The 22,114-nt window shown below is 31.8% G+C and overlaps 2 protein-coding genes across 2 annotated transcripts; one reads left to right on the forward strand and one right to left on the reverse strand.

The window, feature by feature from the left end:
• Positions 1-1,268: 1,268 nt before the first annotated feature.
• Positions 1,269-1,649, reverse strand: EAF02_007743 (uncharacterized protein; the record flags this gene model as incomplete). Its single annotated transcript, XM_038903791.1, has 1 exon — positions 1,269-1,649. One exon carries the CDS (start codon positions 1,647-1,649, stop codon positions 1,269-1,271), a length of 381 nt encoding a protein of 126 aa, XP_038756605.1.
• Positions 1,650-3,576: 1,927 nt separating this feature from the next.
• Positions 3,577-4,224, forward strand: EAF02_007744 (uncharacterized protein; the record flags this gene model as incomplete). Its single annotated transcript, XM_038903792.1, has 1 exon — positions 3,577-4,224. One exon carries the CDS (start codon positions 3,577-3,579, stop codon positions 4,222-4,224), a length of 648 nt encoding a protein of 215 aa, XP_038756606.1.
• Positions 4,225-22,114: the final 17,890 nt, after the last annotated feature.

Consider the following 22,114-nt stretch of genomic DNA (forward strand, 5'->3'; position numbering starts at 1 on the left):
GCATAATTTTATCTGCAACATGGAGTAAAAGAGGATCCTCCCGTTTATGACCGAAATAGGGTCGGAGGATGACTCGAAGAGCGAATGCTGACGAAGAGGAACAAATAAGATTGTAGGAAATAAGACAAGAGAATAGGCTAAAACTGTCATGCCCAACCGAAGTTAAAGGAGCAGTGTCAAGTCAGAATCCCAGCGGTGGGTGGCCAGAAACACCGTTGGTGTAAAAAAGTGGATCGGCGCGGGCCTACTAGGCTGAAGTATAGCGAACTAAGCCTTAATACACTAGATAATCTTGGTATCGCTGGCCTACTTTTAGTATAAGCTGGGGATAGAAAAGGCTTGTTGATATGATTTCCAATCAAGAATTATTGGTAATCGTCTAAGCCCTAGTTTGCAGAACTACTAATGTAATGCGGGGTGCTGAAGAATATTTTCGATATGGTAGAATCGAAGATTAGTAGATTCTGTTTTTGGTATAGAGAAAGTTTTGATTAGGAAAAGCTTCTAGTGTAGCAAGTGCAATAAACCAGATAATTCAATGAATACCTAGAGATTCTCAGAAGGTATACGTGGATTGTAAGCCCATGTTTAGTTTTGAAGCAATTGCTAGCAATATCTGGACATTCTGACAATAAGCTGTAGGGCCAGAATACACTACTGAATGATTTAGAATTGAATTTGGTACCTTGATTAGCTCCGGAATGACCGATTTAGTTTAGTGCGTGGAGGTCTATCCAGATTTCCTATTGGGCGGTTCGTACATCTTGGACAAAAACGATGCTGCAGAAAACATTAACGCATATGGCTCCACAACTGGTATCGAAGTGGCATAATTGGGAGAGTTAATTATGGAGAAATTGAGGTATGCCATGAAAAGCAGTTTGATTCCGGATTTCGTGCTGAATGTGTCGGGCATCATCGCTTGGAGTTGCAGAGATTTTGACGGCGGATTTACTAAGTAGCGTCATCATCGTAGGTATGGTGCCGAATGACGACTCACTATCCAGTAATCGTTGTGTCAATCCAAATCCTTCTTGTAATTTCGATGGTTCTAGCACCAAGGTAGGACGCACAGAGTTCCAGGGTTGTAAATTGTGGAAACAGACTCGCAGGCTGTAAGTTGTGACGTATTCATCTCAACTATTCGGTGCACTTACATGTGCACCTCTAACTGAATCTGACCAAGATAGTGAGTCTTTTCAACTATGTGAAGCTTCCGAAAGTGCATCCACCTTGACTTTGGGTAAAACCAGCAGCTTCTGCGCTCATCAAACTTCCAGAAGTGAAGTAATACTAATGTGAGCTACTGCTGCAAAAACGTCTTTATCTGACACATCGGCGTTGCTCAGAATCGCATCATCTTTGGGCCCACTTTGGCACATTTGTGAACAAGTAGCTTCACGGCAGATGCATACTCTTCCATCACATTTGTCTGTCATTGGTGGCTTAATATCTGAAGGATCTCCAGCGTCGATAGCAACTCTTCCTGATAATGAACTCATCAGATTGCCGTGATTTTTTGTCGATGTGATGTGAAGAGTTGTACTGTTAGGCATAGGCTGATCGTTAAACTTCTCTCTCGCTGTGAAGTGTGCAATGAATTTGCGCTCAAGAATAGTACTCGAAGGGAGTAACTCCAAGACACGCATCCGTCTTTCTTCCCTCTCCTACGGCGCAACTTCCGTTTCAGTGACTCCGAAGTACTGAATGTGATCAGATGTTGGGATCTAGTTTTCGAGTCTTGCGGAAATCGAGTATGTTTGAAAAATGAAACTATCCCAGATACAGATAATCGAAATATTCCAAATAGCCTCGACTAACCAATCGAATGGAATTTCGAAAGTATTATCAACAACCTAGAAGGTTAGACGACCCGAGATATCCTTCAAATAGTGACAAAAGTGCCTCTCAAGTCAATTTATGTGTCGGATTGTGGATTTTGGAGTTGAGCCCTGAACACCTTGGACGTTGTATTGTTCGTCCCAATATTCTGGGCATGCCAAGCAAAGTACCCGGTACACTGACAATTGGAGATTTTCGAGATTTTGAATCGCCCTATGCATCTAGCTGATAACTCTTCTTTGTTGGAGAGATTGGAGAGATGAGGAAGTTGCTTATAGTCCCCCTTAATACACCCGCCATATTTGCTCACGAAATCGTCTAATATGCGGGGAGCCGGAACGGCTCAAAACTAGAACATGCCTTCGGAATCGACGAACCATTGCTCATAAAACGTCGTATGATCAGCTAGCTGTATCTAGTTTTGCGTGTGTGCAAAAAATATCGATTGATTGTTGTCGAAAGCGTTCCATCTTATAGGAGTTTCTACAAAAAAATTGGGAGTTGGGGACCCGAGTAGAAAATGGCGATCGAGGTCTAGGCCCCGAGTTTAACATTGAGAGATCTGCACTGAGTGTAATTAATTTTGTATAGTTATCGTCCCTGCTATACAAATTGAACCATGTGAGAGGACTTACTTACGTACATAGAGAATTAGTTGTCGGAAGTCTCTATACAAGGCTGTGAGGCTGGAAATTATGCTCGGCTGGATATCTTGGTCTTGTCCACATTATACTTACAATTTTAACCATTTATATAGCACCTATTGGAAGCATAAAGAACAACCCGCGGAACAATCAGACTAAATATATAAGGAAAAGGAGTGAGCTGAGAATAACCCCTGCAACTTTGAAAGAGCTCTAGACTAGACGTTGGAGGTGACCCGACAGTCTGGTTAAGGGCAACCACCGCTACGTATTTAGGTTGCATAATGTGGTACCATCCTTGCAATGATGCCTGTGATCTTTGCCTGTCCCCAAGCGCTGAATGCATGGCATCTTAGCCAGGTAACAGTGTGATGGGAAACAGTTTCATTTGATGTTTATTTTAGCCACCTTGTGCGATGCGACCCTTTCATGAGACCCAGCATCATTTCTTACCCCTGGGTAAACGTAGAAGCACTCGGCTATAACATCAAGTGCCGTAAGTCCTTTCGAAACGGTCACATTTGAGTATGTAGCTCGATGGGAAGTGAAAGGTAAAGGATAGAATAACAACAGTGAAGAAGAGGATGAAGGATGTTTTTAGTGTGTTTAGAAGGACCAATGATGAGTCTTCGCGCTTACATCCCCAGACCTCTCTTCATTATCAGTGCCAAAATGCAAAGCAAATCATAGTTAGATATCAATATCTCTTTATAGAAACCATACCTTCTTACTATCAACACATTAATCTCACAATTAACATATGAACACATGAATATCATATTTCGCGATTGTCTATATTGATAAATATTGACTAAAAGAAGTAATAAACTAGATTTGTAGGAGATCCGTCGGATACTCAAAATATCCGAAATATCCGATGTTCGAAATATCCACCCGAGCCACCAAAATAACTGGGTACACACGGGGTGTGCCTATCCGATACCCATTCGTGAGGGGATCCACGAGCTCAGATGTACTCCAACTACAACTTCCTTAAAGCTCTCATATGGAATAACAAAAAGGAAAGCCATACATTCAATTACGATTGATTTCTTTCGAAATTCGAATTTGACACCAAAGCATCGCCGCAATGGCAACAACACCCTTAACTGAATTCCAATTCTTCTCCTCTCTTCCCTATGAACTTCGTCTCAAGATCTATGGCATGCTCCTCAACGAAACCCGCACCGTCCAAATAAATTGCGAAAAGGCCACGATCATCTCAACCCGCCGCCGCTACCTAAAGTCTTTCAAATCACCAACTCCCGTCCCTTTGCTCCTACACATCTGCCAAGAAACTCGCGCCGAAGCCCTCGCTCACTATAAACCCCTCTTCCGTACACAGCATTCCCCATCCTACTTCTACATAAACTTTACCACCGATATCATAAAACTTGCCGATGGGATTATTCCTTACCTAGATGGAGAAGAGCGCGACGGGATAAGAAAAATGGAGCTGGTGGTTTCGGACGGGGCATATTTTGGTCATTACAATTTGGAAGCAATATCAAGGATGAGGGGGTTACAAGAATTGGAATTGGAGGCTCAAGGAGAGGATCTGAATTCTTGGCAGCCGGAAGGACATTACTTGAGTACTATCATGAAGGAGTTAAAGGAGATGAGAAGAGAGAAACCAGATTGGTGTTGTCCGAGGGTAAGGCTTGTGCATGGGAGGTTAGGTAAAGAGTTTGGGGTAGTCGAGGGAGGTATCTGGACGGAAGCTGATGAGGAAGATTGAAATGATGAGGGTGATTTCTTCTTTTTCTTTTTAGGTCGACGGTAATGGTAGATAGCACGTTTTGAAATAATGGTGTTGAGTGGATTTGCGAAATCATGTCTAATCGATTTCATGTTTGATATCTATGTGGTAAGAAGTTTGCCATGGCAAATCGAATATCACGGTATATCTGAAATCATCAGACTTATCATCTTAGCAAATCAATGTTGTCCTCGAACTCAATATTGAGTGTCCAGATCAACATATCATTCATTTTCATTCTCCAGAAAAGGGGTCACGAGATGGGATCATGTCCATGACATATCATTCGACATAATGACTTCATTGTTCCTTCAAAAGCATGAGAACATATGTGACTTCGTACTGGCTGTATATGTTAAGCTGATGTATGAAATAACAATCAAGATGTGTTCCATACTGAGCATATGGGTTTAGGATAAAATAAGAGAGTATACGATTCTACATAGGATTAGCAACTATAGATTGTGAGTCGAAAGAAGGCCATTGCTCTTCATATGGATAATTCATGGAAGTATACTTCCTAGAATATTATGAGTATTGCTAATTTAGTATTAAAATAATTTAATAGATTTGATTGAATTTATTACAATCTCAATCTGTAATTAGGGCTTTTCGGATTAGTTTTATATCAATATAATTATTATTTTCTATTTTGAATATTGAGTTTTTTGTAAAGTAATTTTGAATATATATTTTATATATATTTCTTAATATAATTATATTATCAAAAAGATATATATATATATATATATTCAGGTTATCTATAATTTATGTAACGGATTGAAAAGATTATGCCTGCCAGGGCAGGGAAAAAGATTCTGTCAGCAGAACCTTAAGATCCTGTCAGCAAAAGGTATAAAAGGATATTATATCTTCAATTCTTGTATTTAATAATTTAATATTCTTTTATATAAATTGTTAACTTCAATTCATTATTTATTATTAATTATCGATTATACCTTAAACCCAATTATCATATTATATCAAGTTCATATTACAATTCTAAAAAGAATAGAATATCTAGTTAAAACTCTATTAACAATCTAAATCGAGAATATACATAAATACCTTTAACCCAAACTTTCTTTAAAAATCTATTAATATTTTAATTTATTAAAATGACTTTTATTATAAGAGTTATTATAACAAGAAGCTTACAATTAAACAATCAATAACCCAACCCCTTAGAATAACTTTAAATAGTTATTCAAGGTTCTAAAAGCAAATCCTTGGAATAATTATTAGATATCAAAAAAGAACCCTAACCTTTGGAAAGATATAAAATGGCCGAACTCAATATATTGCCTATATCAATAAATCTTTTTAATTCTATATTCAGAAAAACTATAAATCCAATTACAGTCAATCACTTCGCATTACCTATATCAACAAACCCTTCAGATTCCGTACCTAGAAAAGCCTCTATAACTACCCAATTCTCTATTCCAATTGAGTTAAAACTTATTCAATAAAACACTAAATTCCAAAAGCAATTGAATTACTTTTCAACCTTCCTTATAGAAAAATCATATTTACTTTGTTATCGATATCGATAAAGATTGCTCCCACCCTTTTTTAAACTTCAATAGGTTTTGTTTATTATAGAAAAACCTCGATTTTCGATCTCCTCATATAGCTTATACCGAGCAAGGAAACTCAATAATAAAATTAAAGATCTGGAGCTTTTAGATAATAATATTAAACCTATCTTTAAAGTATAAAGAATTCTTATTAAAAGAAAATTGTTTGATAATATAAATCACTATACAAATAAATAATTCAAAGTACAAATTGTAACACTTTGCCTTAGAAGAACTGCAAGAGTAGGGTACAATTTATTCTTAGAATCTATAACTATAGAATTGGAAGCAAAACACTCATAAAGCACTTCTATATACTAGCTATATACACATGATTGTGTACGTGTGCAAGTGTACACATAAGCGATTGCAACTGCAATTAAATGCAATCCGTAACACTACCCCCCCTTTCGAAAAGTTTACCCTTAAGCTTTACAATTATCTAATCTGTAGATACATCAGTGATCCTAATAAGGCATCGTTATTTACGTTGTAGTATAATATAATAAACAGGTGTGTGTACAAATTTTGCTTTTTTTGCAACAGGAAGGCGTATAGAAAACAGAGAAAACCGTTCTGTAGCCTAGCAACAATGCGAAGCTTTTGAAGTATATAGATTGCCCGAATTTCCTTTTCTTTTTCAAATCTTTTTTGATTATTTATTTTCTTTATATTCCTCAATCAATAATCAATATATCTTCCACACTATCAAGAAAATATAATAATAAGAGTAAGTTATTATTAGTATAACTGAAGTAGCAGGAAAATGTGTATATGGCAATGAATTGTTTATTTTTCTTTTGTATTTGCTTTATTGATATACTTCTTTACAGCTTATAGTGAAAAGAGTATTTATCTCTTTTGTTATACAAAACAAACATCCTATTGAGGAAAAGAAGGAGTCGAGCTGCAGTAGGAGTGGTAGTAATCCTGTTGGTGAAAAGAAGGATAATAAGGAAGATGGATTGGATAATAAAGATATATATAAGTAAAGCTTTCTTTTAATATCTTTGGTTTACGATTAATTTGTTTAACAAATACAATTATAGATATCGAAGGCAATATGCCTGAGAATAGGATCAATCTTTGATATACTTATTAGATGTATTTGTTTTATTGTTTTTCGAGGTAGAATTTGAAGGAAAAATACAATCTCTTGATTGATTATATTAACGATTACAAAAAAAGTTTATTAACAAATTGATTATAGCAATACATCATTTTCGTAATTTTGAAAATAATCATAAGATAATTAAGAAAGATATTCTAAAGGTCTTGTATTAAAGTCAATCTGATTGCAAATTCAATACATTTTGTTATAGAAATATTAACTTTATTGATATCAATGAATAGGGATCTCCAAACAAGAGATTACTAAAAAAGACAATACTATAATGGGAACAATATATTCGGAAGGACAATTAAATTTGTACCAGCTGTATATATAGTTGTATTTCCAATAAGGGAAATAACATCTACTATCAACTTTCTAGATAATCATCTAATCAATCTTGCTATCTGCTTTATCTGACTAGCAAGTATAAATATAAGTATTTGCCTAATAAGGATACACATAAGATATTTCTCTAATACTAATTGATTATTGCTGAGTATGGTAATATGGTAAAGGTAAGTTACAATTTTGTTAGTTTTTAGTAAAATTAACTTTTGAGATAATTTAATATACAGAAAGAGTTAAAAAGTTATATTTCAAAAGAAATGCTTTCTCTTACTTTTACTCGAGAAACCGTAAAGTATTATATAACAGAGATTACAGTATAGGAAAACGAATTAGAATAATAACACTAGTTTATTGTAACTCAAATAGAAGTAAAGCTTTCAGTAGTTTATAAACAATTGGGTATAACTGAGCGCAGACTTAATCTTATTATTATATATATTATAGCTAAAGGTTATCTTATCTTTCAACTTATAATTATCCTATATATACTTATTATCACTATTGGCTAGGGATTCGACTAATATTTCGGTTTAAACTATTTAGTTTTTGCTATTGTATCTCGCCCAATTATAACTGTTAATGTTTATAAAGACTTTCTTTCTGATTTGATTTAAGTCTGTTGGATAGGGGAAAAGACTTTTTTTGTTAACATTTTATCTTTATCCAATCACTTTCAACCTTTTATATAATTAGGATTTTTTTTATTACAATAATAAATTAAAAAAGTTCTTTTTATCTTTTTCATTTATATATTGATTATTATCTATAAAATCATAATTATCCTTTCTACTCTTATAAAAACGAATCCACTCTGATAGATATATAAGGAGTCCTAGCAGAATAGGATTTCGTAGGTGAAAGTCACGGAAGTAATACAGGGCAGTCTTTAAGTCAGAGGCAAAATACCAGATGAAATTGTTATCAGCATTTAATTACAATACTCTATACTTAAGCTATTGATATACTTTCTTTATAATTAGAATACACTCCACTTTCTATTCAATATCACCAGTGATATTTATTAAAAACAGTAATTCAAGGATTTATTTAGGAAATAGATCATCTGCTGCTTTACGAAACTTGTTAAATGGAAACACAAAATAGACTTTCATAATAGATGATAAATCTAATCGAAAGGAATTTCCAGCCCGACTAATAATCTTAAATCTATCTTGAATAGAATAATCCAATTTCTTAAACAATCATTATATCGGAAAGTCCTTTATACTAAACTATATATAATCTTTTATATCGAAATCAATTAAGTAGCAATACAAGTTAACTAATCGAGATATCTTTTTTTATGCATACAAGATATTTTCTTTTGCTTAATCAAATACTAGTTTATTATATTTAGTATACTCTCTAGTATCGATTATATTCAAATCATTAATAGATATGGTGAAGTCAAGTTTCCAATCCCAGAGATTGCGGGGTAGGTGGTTATACAAAGTTTCATATAGAGTTTGATCACCTAGTGATTTATAGAAAAGTGTAAGTTGAATATAATCCATTATTAATAGGAATTCAAATCAATTATTTTAATAATAACTTATAAAGAGTTGCAAGCGTTATTGAAGATATTAATTATAAATCTCAGTTTGACTGTTAGTTTGCAAATAATAAGCAATAAATAGCTTGACTTGTATTCCTAAGATATTATTGAATTCTTGCTAGAATTTGGATATGAATTGAGAACTACAATTAGAGATTATAGTTTCCGGGGCATTATAATATCTATATATATAATATAAGTATAAGCAGGCCTGATCTTTCGAATCGATTGATTTATAATAGAGTATCGAAATAGCTTATTTGATTAATTAGTTGATAATAACAAATACATTATTGTAACCATATTTATTCTTATTGAAACTATAATAGTTCATAATAACATATTGCTATGCTCGCATAGGGATCAGGAACAGGTAAAGGAGACCGGAAGTGTAATCTTTTGATACAAAGCTGCATTTACATTTGTAACAATTCTATATATATTAATCGATTGTATTGTTTATATTCTTCTAATAATATTGATTAACTAAAAAAGCATAAGTCTTTTTAATATCAGGATATACAGTGGAGATTGAATTGTAAACTTTGCAAATCAAATAGATTTATAGATTTTCAGTATCTAGTATATAAAGTCAATCATTATAAAACAAGAATCCTTTCTCAAGTATAAAATACTTATGCAATTTGATAATCTGAATGTACAGAGCTTCTAAATTCAGATAGAATCTATTTACTTTAATAATATGATTTATGATATTGAAAAATAATATAATTATATATATATTGATATTTGTAACTATATCCGGATCTTGTCACAGAAATTCGTATATAATCTTTGTATCCATCTGATCATCTTTTATAAACTATTAAAAACGATTCTTCTTCTTAGTACTATTCTATTGATTTAATTTGTTAGTACGGTATATAAACACATCTGCGAGGGGATTATTCTTTTCAGTATGGTATATGATAATGAAGTTATAATCGGCAAGTAATTCTGCCCAGTGTACTTGTTGAGTATTTAGCTGTTAGTTGATATAAAGTACTCGAGTGTTTTGTAATCGATATATACTTTGATCTGATACAAGAATCCAACAAGTTCGATTTTCCAATAATTTAGGGATTTGATAATCGTAAGCATTTCTTTATTATAAACTTTGTAGTTTAGTTCGGTGGTGATTATCGTTTTCGAAAAGTAGGTAACTGGTAACTATTCATTGCTGTACTTCTGAAATAGCACATTAGCGATTATACCATCAAATATATCGATTTCCAGTATATAGGGTAGTGTATAATCATAATACTATAGGAGAAAAGCGGAAATAAATCTATTTTTGAATATATCAAATACAATTTAATAAATTTTGTTGAAATGGAATTTGATATTTGTTTTTATAAATTTATAAAGAGGTTTTATTATTATACTGTAATCCTTAATAAATCGACAATAAAAGTTATAAAAACCTAAAAACAATTGGATACTTTTTATGGTAATGAGATAAGTCCAAATAGCGATTATTTCAATCTTTTCTAGATCGATTTGTATACTGTTTATAGAGATAATAAAATCTAAATACTTTATACATTTAATATTGAATTTGTATTTCTTAAGATTTGCCTAGAGATTAATAAATTCAAGTTGTTTGAGGATATGCTTAATATATTCTTTGTATTCATCTTCGTTTTCAGAATATATAAAAATATTATTGAGGTAAACAATACAAAAGTTATCTAAATAGTTAAATAGAATATTATTTATATATCATTAATAAATCACAGGGTTGTTTGTTAGTCTAAAAAGTAAAACTTTATATTTATAGGAATCATATTGAATATGGAAGGTAATATATTCTTCGGAAACTGGATCTATACGGATATGATGGAATGCTTGTTGAATATCTAATTTGATATATACCTTTATACTAGCGAGTTGTATGAGCGGCTACGGCCGCGTACGCGAACAGTTACACGTCTTTGATGCCGAGGCGATCGGCGCGTGGCGGGGATTGGAGCGCCTCCTGAATACTATCAAACGTCCTTATCAAGGCCGAATATGGCTATGTATTGATAGCACCTCAGTGATCTGGGGAATGCGAGGGAGCGCTGCTGATTCCTTTTAATGGGCTTATCATAAATGTTATCAAGCAATGCGACACTACAATGTCACAGTCAAGTGATCCCCTGGGTATACTGAGATAGAGGGCAACGAGGCAGCCGATCGTTTTGCCGATCAGGGTACAACTGGATCACTTGATCCTGGCCTATTGTGCCTCCCTACTGTCAGCAACTCTCGTTCTGTTCTATGTGCCAAATGTCGGTATTCAGAGAGTAAGTAGTGGAATACGAAAAGAGATCTGATCTCCGAAATATATAATGCATAGAAGCCGGTATATAACACCTTGGAGCCGGGGAGCCTCAAGCTTTCTCGCGGAGTATTATACAGACTTATAGCGATGCGGATCGGATATGGTGACTTTGCAGTTTATTACACCAGATTCAACCACGAAAATAGTAAAAACATTTGTATATGTGGGATCAAGAAAAGCTTATTATACTTCTTTCAATGTTCAATCAATAATTAGATGCATAGCAACTGACCGCTTACACCAAACCGATTATAATCCGAATAGAATGTGATAGCATATATCAATCGCGTCCTGTGATCATAATATAGCTTTACTAACCTTCTCATTAGATTTAGATTCTATACTAGGATATACCCAAACCATGTGTAATTATACAAATACCAATCTGCTTCAGTATCTCGAGGACGAGCTTTTTACCCTAATCAACCTAAGACTTACACTGACCAGTCATAAGCGCTCTGAGCGCTTTCCCGATCGATAGTGGTCGACTCGATTATCCGCCGACACCCGGACGATATACAAAACAAGACCCTCTAGAATAAAACTACAAATCCTTAGATAAAATAGCTACAGGATCGCCATGAGCGATATTGAGCAAGGAAACACCAGAGGCAACAAGCCCCTAATTAGCTAACATTACACTACTATAAACGGCTAGAACGCTAGCAGCCCGTAGACCCGCTCCTTAGTACGTCTAGAATATCCCTTGGGAGGTCAGATATTAGACGTTAATCACTATAAATAAATAAATAAATAGCGAGTTGTATGAGTGTTTTGTTAATAAGAGATAAAGAATACCTGTCTTTATATATTAAAGAATTAAGTAGTCAGAAATCTATATAAAACCTTAAGCTTCTATTTGGCTTTCTTATAAAGAGAATTGATACTGTAAATAGTATTTAACTGAATTCTATAAATCCTTTAACAAGATTCTTTATAATATATTCTTTAATAACCTCAAACTATTCAAGCGATATTTTATATAGAGAACTATATTTGAAAGCTTTTTTACCTTCTCCTTCAAATATAATCTTATAATTATATAATCAAGTATCACGGAGGTAATAGCTATGTCTAATGGTCACTTTGATCAGGAGATAGGTATATAGAGTGATAATAAACTAGATTGACTTGAGGTGTGATCATAAGGATCATACCTGCTTTATATACCCTGATCAGGCGATGGAGTCGCCTAATTAGGTATATAGGGTACACAAATGAACTGAGTGAAATAGTTTTAGTAATCATGGGAATGAGTACTTCGGAGAAATACTAGGATTAATATTATAGAATTACATTATACAATGAATTCCGTAACACATCCCCTAGATTGCTTGGTGCTTTGATGGTTACACTGAGGGATTTGTATAGCAAACAAAGGAAAAAATTTTTTAGCCATAAGTAACATAAGTATTAGTAAATGCTTTATTCGGATAATTGCTGTAATTTTATTTGTTGGGTAGGCTTATTCATTAGATAAAGGAGTGTAAAGTGTATAAAGTGTATGATTTTTCAAGAAAAGAAAAGAGTGAATTGTATTGTTAATCAGGAAAGCCTATAAGAAAGTGACAATATTCGAATAAGGGAATTAATCCTTCGAATTATTGTATATTAAAAGGCTTGAATTATTTTGATTATTATACAATTAAATATTTATATTAATTGATTTGATCGATTCGTATATACAATGCTCTATAGCAAAAATGAAATTGAATGGAATTCGATGGATTTGAGAGAACTTAATAAATCGATATGATTATAAAAAGGAAATAGTTTTCTTTTCTTAGATTTATATTCAATAATTCCAATATATTCTTTTATTATACCTTCTCCTATCAAAGAATCCCCAGCCTCTATTAATCTTATTAATCAATATATAATCACCTTCCCGCTGGAACGCTAGCGGCCCGTAGGCCCGCTCCTTAGTACGTCTAGAATACCCCTTGGGAGGTCAGATATTAGACGTTAATCACTATAAATAAATAAATAAATAAATAATCACCTTCCCGCATACCTTACCGAAAGATAATATTCAATTTAATAGATTTAATACTCAGTATTCTCCTGATCAATTATTATTTACAACTAAGATTGGATTGCTTTTTAATAAACAATTTTCACAAACAAGATTATCCTTTAATAAATATTATCAAGATTTCGATAATAGCTTTTTGAAGAAGGTTGAAGTTGTTCGAGATTACTAAAACTGATATAAATAAAGGTTGTATAATAATAATTCCCACAGATTGTAATAATCCTTTTATCGATAGTAAAAAAGAATATCATTTTTCTAACCTTCCTTCTAATGACGAGAGTTTTTTATTGAAGTTATCTTCCTCTTTTTTCATCAATCCCCATCTTTACTTCTAGATCAAATAAAAACCAGATATCTATTTACAAAGCTTATAATAAATATAAGCGGAAAGATCTAAAACGTAATCTTAAAAATAAGGGTATACAAAATACTATTTTTTATACAAAATATATTTGTTTTCTTCTCTCTAATTGTTATAAAAAATATAATAAGTATTTCAAATAGAGAAATACATCTTCTCTTCGATATTAGAAATACACCACACACACTTATATATCTCTCCCAGTATATTTGAAACCTTTGAATATTCGACTATTTGAAACTTTGCAATCCTAAATTTGTAATACTTTTTGGAAAGGTATATTCTGATTTTTTTTATCTCATTGTAATCTGCTAATATATTTTTTAGAAGATTATTCCGAATCAAAAATCAGCCCATATTGTAATAACGGTTATATTGGCAATAACTAAAAAAGATAGCAAGTTTATCAATCTTGATTCTCTCTTATTACCAATATAGATTATATCTTCTTCCTTTATTGATTATTACAATTATCCATTCATCCTTCCCCCACCACAAAATTATTACCTCTCTCTCCAATTAGGAAACAGAGATTCTCTCCTACTCCTCAATTTTTTGTAATAAAATATTAAAAGATTGATATAAGGATTCCTATAATGAGTTTTAAGATTTAATTACAATCTACTTATATTACTTCAAAGAATAAAAAAAGAAGGGTTGAATTTGATAATAATCTCGATAATAAATATAATACTATTAATAAAGAAAACATGATTAACTCTAATAACAAGCTTATTGAAAAGAAATGAAAGCTTGAATTGATATAATTCGAAATTGAATTTACTACAAAAAAGTATGCTCTTGAAGGAAAATATATTGTTTAATCTTATTGATCCTGGTGTTTACATTTTATAAGTTAGAAGAGATATAAAGTAATTGAACTTTTGTTATAATAAATTCTTAATTAATCTATCTGCTATCATTTTTACTATAAGCAAATATATAAAATGGAAACTCCCTTTTGAATATTCCTAATGTAGTTATATATTCTGTATATCGATATATCTCAGCTTAATAATAATCCTTTTGTTCTTATCTATTACTAATCTAATCATTTGCTAATTGTCACAAAAGATCGTGATTGGTTGCTTGATTACAAGATTGATTTCTTTGAGAAATTGAAGAATAACTAGTATCTCTTTTGATATACACTCAACACCAAATAATTCGACTTCAATAGTGGAAATAGTAATAATATTTTGTCTTAAGCTTTTTATATTATTAATCCACCAAAACAATAAAATCACAAAACCTTAAAATAATCTTGTAATTCCTTATCATCAGTGTTGGTTCAATAATGAGATCAGGAATACGGGAGACGTGGTTCCACTATCAGTAGGCCCCTAAATGTCTGTATTGTATTCGGTCTAAAGAGCTAGCTAATGAGGGGAAGTAGTAGGCCTTATATAGGCACTACTGAAAGAGCTAGTCTCCTTCGCATTCGCCTAAATACCTTTGATACAGTAGCCATTGTATGAAGTCATTCTTTTGAGTGAATTCCCTTGTGCACACAATCAGCAAATGAGACATCTAAAAATAATAAAAAGCTATGGAATTTATTCTCGATAATATTCAATTAAATAATATCTCGTATTCCAAAAATACCGAATAGTAATAAGCAATTGCTTTCATATAATCCAGAAATAGATTAATTAGAAAATAACTAAATTACAATACTACAATACAACATCTACTCTAACGATAATTACAATATATAGTACTGATTCTACCTTTTCTGATAAATTTATATAAATATAATAATAGCAATTCTATTATATTTTATAAATTCCATAATTAGTAATGATATACATACATTATCATTATTGAGATTAAACTTTTTTGTAATCTTCTCAATTATAAATATCCATATACTAACCAAAGTTTCCCATTTCTAATTGCGAATAATCCGGATATTTTAAAAACCCATTCTGTATTGCTTATCCGCCGAAACCGTCGGACACATCCTATGATGGGGAGATCAGCATTAAGGTCTTTTTCGCTTCGGAAAAGTTTGAGCTACTTCATATATCGAGGAAACATGAAATTACAAACCCGGCTATAAGGATAAGTCAGGACCTAATCATTACGCCGATCCCTTTAGAGCTCACTAACGGAGCACAATCGACCTTATACTAATTTAGTATCTTTTTTGATCAACGCCTAACATTCCTATAATATGTCAAAACGTGTATCGCGAAAGCTATGCGTGTTGTATTCTACATCCGATCAATAGTTTATATAGCCCACAGACTATCTGCAATCTGCTTATAAAAAGCGATCATTATTTATATACTCTTTATTGCTCTCTTTGACTTCGAAGTATGATTCGATGGGCTATATAAATAATATCCAAATGCAGGCTATATTTCGGTTAGCACTGGGATCAAGAAATATGTCGATCTAGTTAGTAAGATGATTCATAGTATGGTATGGGAAGCTTTATCTGTCTACAAAATGACCCCGATAACCATACTCCTTGTAGAAGCTGATCTCCCAGCTGGAATTGTTATACTAGAGCAAGCCAGACTGAGATTCGCGTTTCAGCTTCAGATAGTAGATACACAACACCTACTTGTAAACCGATTGAAGCTATACATCAGGAAAAGAGGACGAGGTATAGATATTCTGAAAGATCCCAATACAAAACTGCAAAGAATGGGACAGGCGATCCCTGCCACCGAGCGCCCCAGATTCTTACAGCCTCACTTCTCTCCCGAATGCCGTACTGATTTAACGAATAGTATGGACAAAGAGGATATTGCGAAAGTATTCAAAGAATAGTAGGACTTAATCCCTCAAGAAGACTATTCTGTGTTTTCAGACGGGTCTGAATAATACAACGAACATGGTTACCATGTGGGGTATGGCTTTGCAATTTATTGTGGCAAGTAATAGATCGATAGTGGCTATAGTTGTGTATACAAACAGTTGTATGTTTTTGATATTGAGGCAATTGGTGTGTGGCGGGGACTAAAATGTTTTCTGAGTATTATTGATTGTTTCTATTAAGAACGAATATGGTTATATATTGATAGCATTTTAGTAATCTGGGGAATATGAGGAAATGCTGTTGTTTTCTTTTAATAGGCATATTATAAGTATTATTAAGCGATACAACATTACGATATTATAATCAAATAGTCCCCTGGGCATATTGAGATTGAGAGCAACGAGACAGCCGATCGCCTTGCTGATCAGGGCATAGCTAGGTCGCTTGACCCTGGCCTATCCTGCCTCCCTATAGTCAGCAGCTCCCGCTCTATCCTATATACCAAATATCAGCGCTCCGAGAATAAATGATAAAAAGAAAAAAGGAGCCTGATCTCTGAAACGTATAATGCATGGAAATCGGTATATAATATCTCAGAATCAGAAAGCCTTAAGCTTTCTTGTAGGGTACTATACAGACTTATAGTGATGCAAATCAAACACAATAACTTTGCAGCCTATCATATCAGATTCAATCACGAAAATAGCACAAATACCTATATATACAGGATTGAGAAAAGCCTACTATACTTCTTTCAATATTCAATCAATAATCAAATATACAACGACTAATCGCTTATATCAAATCGATTTCGATCCGAATAGGATGCAATAGCATATATCAACCACATTCTGCAAATACAATATAGCTTTACTGACCTTCTCACTAAATCCAGATTCTATACTAGGATATACTCAAACTATACAAAACTACGCAAATTCCAATCTGTTTCAATACCCCGAGAATGAGCTCTCTACCCCAATCAACCTAAGATCTGTATCGAATAGTTATAAGTGCTCCAAGCGCTTCCCGATCGACCAGCGATCGACCTGATCATCCGCCGATACCCAAATGGCATACAAAAACAAGGCCCTCTGAAACAGGATCACAAACCCTTAGACAAAACAGCCGCAGGATCGCTATAAGCAGTATTGAACAGGGGAATACAGAGGCAACAAGCCCCTGATTAGCTAACATTACACTACTATGAGCGGCTGGAACGCTAGCGGCCTATAGGCCCGCTCCTTAGTACGTCTAGAATACCCCTTGGGAGGTCAGATATTAGATGTTAATCACTATAAATAAATAAATAAATAAATAAATTCTGTATGCTTAAATTTCTCAATTTATAGATTGCTTTAATATCAGAAATAATACTATCAGCTATTGATATATACTTGTGATGATATACAATCTGTATATCGTCTACAAAGAATAATATTAAAATAATCTAATCTGGATTTGTAAAAAGACAAGGTTCTCCTTACATGAGGTGAGACCTAGATTCTTTAGTGTCTTACGAAATCCTTAAACCATAATATAAGGGAAGCGTAAGATTATATAAGACACAATCAAAAAAACTATATACTTATTTGATTTCTTAAAGCTATTTGATAAATAGCAAATTATAAATATATCTGATAAATCCCTATAAGTATTAACAAATACATTAACAACATCAAATTGCTTATTTCCAAATCGTATTTTACTATCAACACCATTACAATCCTAAATGATCTTCCAGCAAAATATCACAACATAAATTGATTTGCTCGTATCTTTAACTTGAAGATCCACCACAAACAATCAGCATAAGCTCGACATCGCATTAAGAATCCCTATTCATTACATTTGTATATAAATATCTATTGTAATAATATAAGGGTAATTGATATATCTTATACATTATTTCATATTATATTTACAATTCTTCAGATTATTAATCTCAATCTTCATATTCATATTTAAACCATTTCCTTAAGAAGGATTCTTGAATTGATAATAGCGCCTAGATAGTTTGAGTATCCTGATAAATGCAAATGGGTACGGTAACTTCTCTAAAACTCCATTTTCAGGTATTTTAGAAAAGCTAGGTTTTGTTTGTATAGTAAAGGCAATCACACTGTATACAGTAATAAATGAGTATTCTTCCCCCTATATATCCATATTTAAATAATTAGATCAAAATATTGAATAAAAATCTTTAATATAAAAATCACCTTCGAGTGACAAATTTGTAATAAAAGTGTTTTATAAGCATATGGTCGTTTATTGATAAATGTTTTGCAGTCTCTTTTATTATTGAGTTTGATGATGATAATTTATAGATATATTAATATTAGGAGTTGTATTATTAAAATCAAAGAATTGATATTTAAATGGATTGAAAATTGGGCAAGAAATTTCGATCCTTATAATCCTTTATCTTTTGGATTCTCGATCAAAAAAGAAATGAAAATTGATCTTCCTTGAATTGATTGATTATGCATATCAAAGGAAATAATCTTTTTGGTAATATTACTTCCTTTATAATATAGGCATCCATAGTATTAATAGAATAAGTGTTTAGATTGCTTTTATACTCCTTGTGTATGATTTGAATAGTACTACCAGTATACTTATAATCTTACTTTCTGATTGATTATTATAATTGCTTAATAATATCAGAATAGAACTTGTAGACTTTTGTGTCTAATCAATAGTGATTCATTCTTGAATTCGGTTTCTGCTTTTTAAAGCCTCTTCAGAATATAGAACCTTATGTGTACTATTACTTTCAGTATTTATATATAAACTCCCACCCCCAGAAACACTTTCGAGTTCTACTCATCTTGAAGTATATTTAAAGTATATATAATAATATCAACAAAACTAATAATAGTATATATCAAAGTTATTATATTATCACCTTAATTAACAATAATACTATCAATATCAATTATTTATTGAATATTGAGAGCTAGTGTAAATTGCTTGTAGCTCTTGATCTATATATATATTGATAATTTTATCTGTTTGATTCATTTTATATATTCTTTTCTCAAAGAAAGTAATATTTCGAGTGATAATAACCCGCTTAAACTTGGATATCCAAATACAATAGATTGGAGAACCTGGTATATATCCAACAAGATATTCAATATTTGCTTTAGGATTAGTTTTGTAAATTCTTTTGTTTATATCTAATTCTCTTTCCTTATCCAAAGAGTATACCCTATACCCGTATCAATATATTCTATTCTAATTTGAACAGAGATCGACAATTAAGTAATCCGCAACCACTAAAACAGATAATTATAGATATTTATAAAACCAAATATCTAGCACCTCATTTGAGGATTTGAATAATCGAGCTTTAAGAAAACTAATATTATATAAATAGGTAGCAGCTTACATTGCTTCAATCTATAAAAGATCAGATATACCTACGGAGATTTGTATTTTGATCTATTTAATGATTATCTTTATTCTACTCATTCCGATCCTCCATTTGATTCATACATATTTAATAAAAATAACTCAAATTCAATACCTTTAATTTTAATCCAATTTTCGATATAATGTTTTCCATAATATCAATAACTGAAATATCGTTATCCTACTAATATAAACTATTGAAAGATTATACTTTCTAAATACTTAAACAAAGAAATTCTAGATTATATCGAATACTTCAAAATAAGTCTTTTGGTATAATAGAAAGCTAAAGATTTTTTCACTAAATATATCCTTGATTATCAGAAACCAGAATATTCCAGTATATATACATAGAAAATCGAATAAATCCTATTGAATTTTGTAGAAAGAATATGGTAATCGGGATTTACTAGAAGGTTGTGATATTATTTATTTAGTATATATATGAGTAATTAATATACTTAATTCTAGAGAGTCCTTTTATTTTCACATTCCTTATTGAGAAGATAAGATATTCGAATACTTCTTTACCCAAATATCCTAATCGTTCATACTAGAGTTCTGCAAAATTCTTTTGAGGTTTAGGTGAATCCTCGATCAATGAAATGGTTATTTGATGTTGATATTGATTGTGGGATATATCAAAAGATTTGGATTTATAGGTATTATGCTTAAGTTGATTAAATAGAAGGAAAGTGATTGTATTCTAGGAATAAAAGGTTATCTTTACAAGTATAATGAGCAATAATATGATTATTCTCAAGATTACCCTTCCGTAATGTAGAGTCCATCTCTAAAAACCATATTCCTATACCTAAAAGCTTTGTTTCCGAAACCAATATTAACATGAAATCCAGGGATATATACAACATTTAAAAAAACCAGATCACCTTTTGAACCTTAAAATCTTTAAAGGATATTCTTGATTATACAAGTGCCTCATCCAACAACCTGAATTTTTGTTATTCCTACCTCAACATAATCTAATACTGGTAAAGGTATATATTTCATATCTGTCAAAAAGATCAATATTGTTAATAAAATACATAGCGCTACCATTATTAAGTATAATACTATCAGAAAGTTGATGGAGTGGATCAAAGGTAGTAGTATAAATCCTGTAATTCGTAAAACCTTGAATAAGATAGGCTACTGTTTTCGATCCAGAGTTTATTGAATTATATAATTGAAAGATACTATCTCTTAAATTGATTTATCCCTTTTATTCCCAGGTTTTATGTATATTCGATTATCAATCTTTCTTGATCCTTCCTTGTATATCATTGTATTCCTTTTCTATCAATAAAATTAAATTCCGGGAATTATATTTTCTAGTAAGTGTGAATTCAATTAATCAATATATCTTGAGATAGTGACTATTATCTGCCTTTTTATTCTTTTAATCAGATTCCGATTTACAAAAACATTCATATCGACTAATTGCCTTTTTAGAACCTCTTTTTTAAGTATTTCCTTACTTTCCTTACAGATTACCAAGATTATACTTAAATTCAAAATTGATTATCGAGAATATACCCTTGTCCTTAAATGCTAAAGAGTTCTGATAAACTAAGCCATTAAAGATATCTCCGAATTGCTTTAAAAAGTAATTAGGAATTCTAAATTGATTATTGGTCTTAATCTAAATAAACATAATACTTACCCAAATAAAAAGCATACATACTCCCACAGCCTATAGAAAATTGATAATTACTAAGTTATCCTCTATTTCAATATAATATGATTTTGTAGTAGTATAAGTTTTAGTTTATTCATTATATTATTTGATTAAATCAGTTCAATCTACAATTGCTTGCTAAAGAACATTTCGATATTCTTAAGCAATAGCAGATTTTGCTGTTATAATAATAGATACAAGCTTATCCTATAGCTTCTGAATAATCATTTTGAGTAATAAAGCTTTTCCATCACTGTTGTCAAGAATAAATTCCATAAGATAGGATAAATCCACTATTTCCGTAATCCATTTATAAACATCCTGATACAATTTATACATAATATTATACTTATCCCTCTGATAACAATACTCTCCTTGAAATACAAAGTGTTCTGCTAAGATATCTTGAAAGATACTTACTTAAACCTCACAAGCTTAAGCATTAGCTCTTTAAAAGATTATAATGAAGTTATCTTAATGTTTCCTTCTAAATCCTTCTATTGAAATTATTCATAAACATCAAGATCAACAAAATACTTTGTATTATTATTCAAATTGTATTTTCTTATAAGATCGATGATCATAATAAATTCAGGTAAATCCTTGGTAAGTTAGTCTTTTTTGTTAATGGGAATCAATTAGTAAAAAGTTTTTTTATCTTCCGAGAATTCTCCAAAACTAATCG

Source organism: Botrytis sinoallii (assembly GCF_014898435.1).
Source record: "Botrytis sinoallii strain Bc 23 chromosome Unknown BSIN_013, whole genome shotgun sequence".
Lineage (NCBI taxonomy): Eukaryota > Fungi > Ascomycota > Leotiomycetes > Helotiales > Sclerotiniaceae > Botrytis > Botrytis sinoallii.